Source organism: Zea mays, chromosome 1 (assembly GCF_902167145.1).
Source record: "Zea mays cultivar B73 chromosome 1, Zm-B73-REFERENCE-NAM-5.0, whole genome shotgun sequence".
In the NCBI taxonomy this organism is placed as follows: domain Eukaryota; kingdom Viridiplantae; phylum Streptophyta; class Magnoliopsida; order Poales; family Poaceae; genus Zea; species Zea mays.
This window is the reverse complement of record NC_050096.1, coordinates 301,508,299-301,510,177: the sequence shown is the minus strand read 5'-3', so window position 1 is coordinate 301,510,177 and position 1,879 is coordinate 301,508,299. Positions and strand designations below refer to the sequence as shown.

The 1,879-nt window shown below is 54.3% G+C and overlaps 1 protein-coding gene across 1 annotated transcript; it reads left to right on the top strand.

Annotated features, from left to right (window-relative positions):
• The first annotated feature begins 314 nt into the window (after positions 1-314).
• On the top strand, positions 315-1,647 carry LOC100384415 (uncharacterized). Its single transcript, NM_001176955.1, has one exon. It carries the CDS (start codon positions 396-398, stop codon positions 879-881), a length of 486 nt encoding a protein of 161 aa, NP_001170426.1. The 5' UTR covers positions 315-395; the 3' UTR covers positions 882-1,647.
• Positions 1,648-1,879: the final 232 nt, after the last annotated feature.

Below are 1,879 nucleotides of genomic sequence, written 5' to 3'. Positions count from 1 at the left end.
ATCTCTAGGAAACCTTTCCGATAGACATTGTTGAGCCAGTCGTCGAAGTAGTCGAGCTCCGCCACTGCTGACTCAATGCGTCGACTCTGTTCCTCCTCGCCTCCGGCCATCAGGGGATCCCCGCCTTGTTCATGACCATGAACATAGCAGGGCATCAAGGTGGCGGCAGGATCCACCTGCACCTGCACGTCGCTGCTCTGCTCGGCCGGTTCAATGCATGGTTGCTGCTGCAGCGGTAACCCCTGCTCCTCATTGTCTCCCAGTATCTCTAGGAAACCTTTCCAATCGACATTGTTGAGACAGTCGTCGAAGTAGTCGAGCTCCGCCTCTGGTGACTCAACGCGTCGACTCTGTTCCTCCTTGCCTCCGGCCATCAGGGGATCCCCGCCTTGTTGATGACCATGAACATAGCTGGGCATCAAGGTGGCGGCGGGGTCCACCTGCACCTGCACGTCGCTGCTCGGCTCAGCGCATGGCTGTTGCTGCTGCTGCTGCTCCCCATCGACATTGTTGATGTTGAGCAAGTAGTCGACGTTGGACTTGCCCAACTCGCCTCCGACCATCCGGGGATCATCCATCGTCGGGTAAGCAGTAGCACCGGTGAAGATGGCGCCGGCGGGGTCCTGCATCTGCTGCACCTGCACGTCGCGGATCACCTTGGTTGGCGGCGCCTCGGGGTGATCGCCTGTCGCCGTCCTCTTGGAATTGCATTTCTTCTTGGCCAGAGACGAGGACGAACGGTGCACCTTGCACAGCACGTGGTCGCCGCCGCCGCCCTGGGTGTCGTCGTACTCGGTCATGTGCCATCCCATCCTGTCGAAGCGATGGCGATGCCGACCCGACGTCCCCTCGTCCTCCTTCTCCTTGCGGCCGTAGGATAAGCTGCAGAACGTGGCGCCGGGCAAGCCCTCCACGGGCTTCGGGCCAGTCTCCGAGTGCCAGCACGTCCCGGCGGTCTCCACCGCGCGCAGCCTGTGCCCGCTGGCCCTTCCCACGCCGTTCTTGTATCGTTTCGGACAGTATAGGTACCACTGCCTGTTGTACCCGTCCTCCGTCACGTCGGTGCCCGGCACCGGCTCCAGGCCGGCGACCAGCTCCTCAGGAGCAGCGGTGTACACGTCCACGTTGTGGATGAAGGCTTTGTCGACGGTTCCGGCGCGGAGGCCGCGCAGGAGGGCGACGGACGCCTCGTTGGTGGCCCGGAAGACGTGATCGTCGGCGGCCATATGCCACCGATCTCCGATCTCCAGGTGGTGATGGTGGATCGGCTAGCGCCTAGCGCGTACGTTCTGTCGCCGCGGGTGGGGGACGATGATGGCTAGCTTCTTGTGTCTACGTAAGTTCTGCACTGCACGCGGACAGGCAGGTAGCTAGGTAGGTGTTTATATACACCTTTACGAGATAAGTCTGACAGCAGAATTTTGAACTGTGAAACAGATCGATCTACTAGATATATAGGAGATAAATCTCGAAATGGTATGGATTTCTGTTTGTGATAGGCTGCGTGCAGTGTATTTCTGTTTGTTTTCTTTTACAAACGATGGATTTCTGTTTGTTTTCTTTTACAGACGATGGATGATTTCTGTTTGTTTTCTTTTACAAACTTTGTAAATTTGTTTTAGACGTCAAAACAAACCATGCATATGCATATGTATTTCTGTTTCTTTATTTCTTTTAGACGTTAAAACTCAAAACAACCACTAGGAAATCATCCTACTCTTGATTTCGGTAGCGTCAATATTAATCTTTATAATTAAGATGCCAATACCGAAATGTATTCCCTCACCTTGTTCGGTCCCTTGCTTCTAAAACCTGATTTTTATGTATAGTTTAATTTGTTTTCAAAATTCTACGAGGCCACAAAAGACATCGTATTCAA

Bases quoted from the DNA above. Each gene is read 5' to 3' on its own strand.
- LOC100384415 (NM_001176955.1), top strand. From the start codon at position 396: ATGACCATGAACATAGCTGGGCATCAAGGTGGCGGCGGGGTCCACCTG.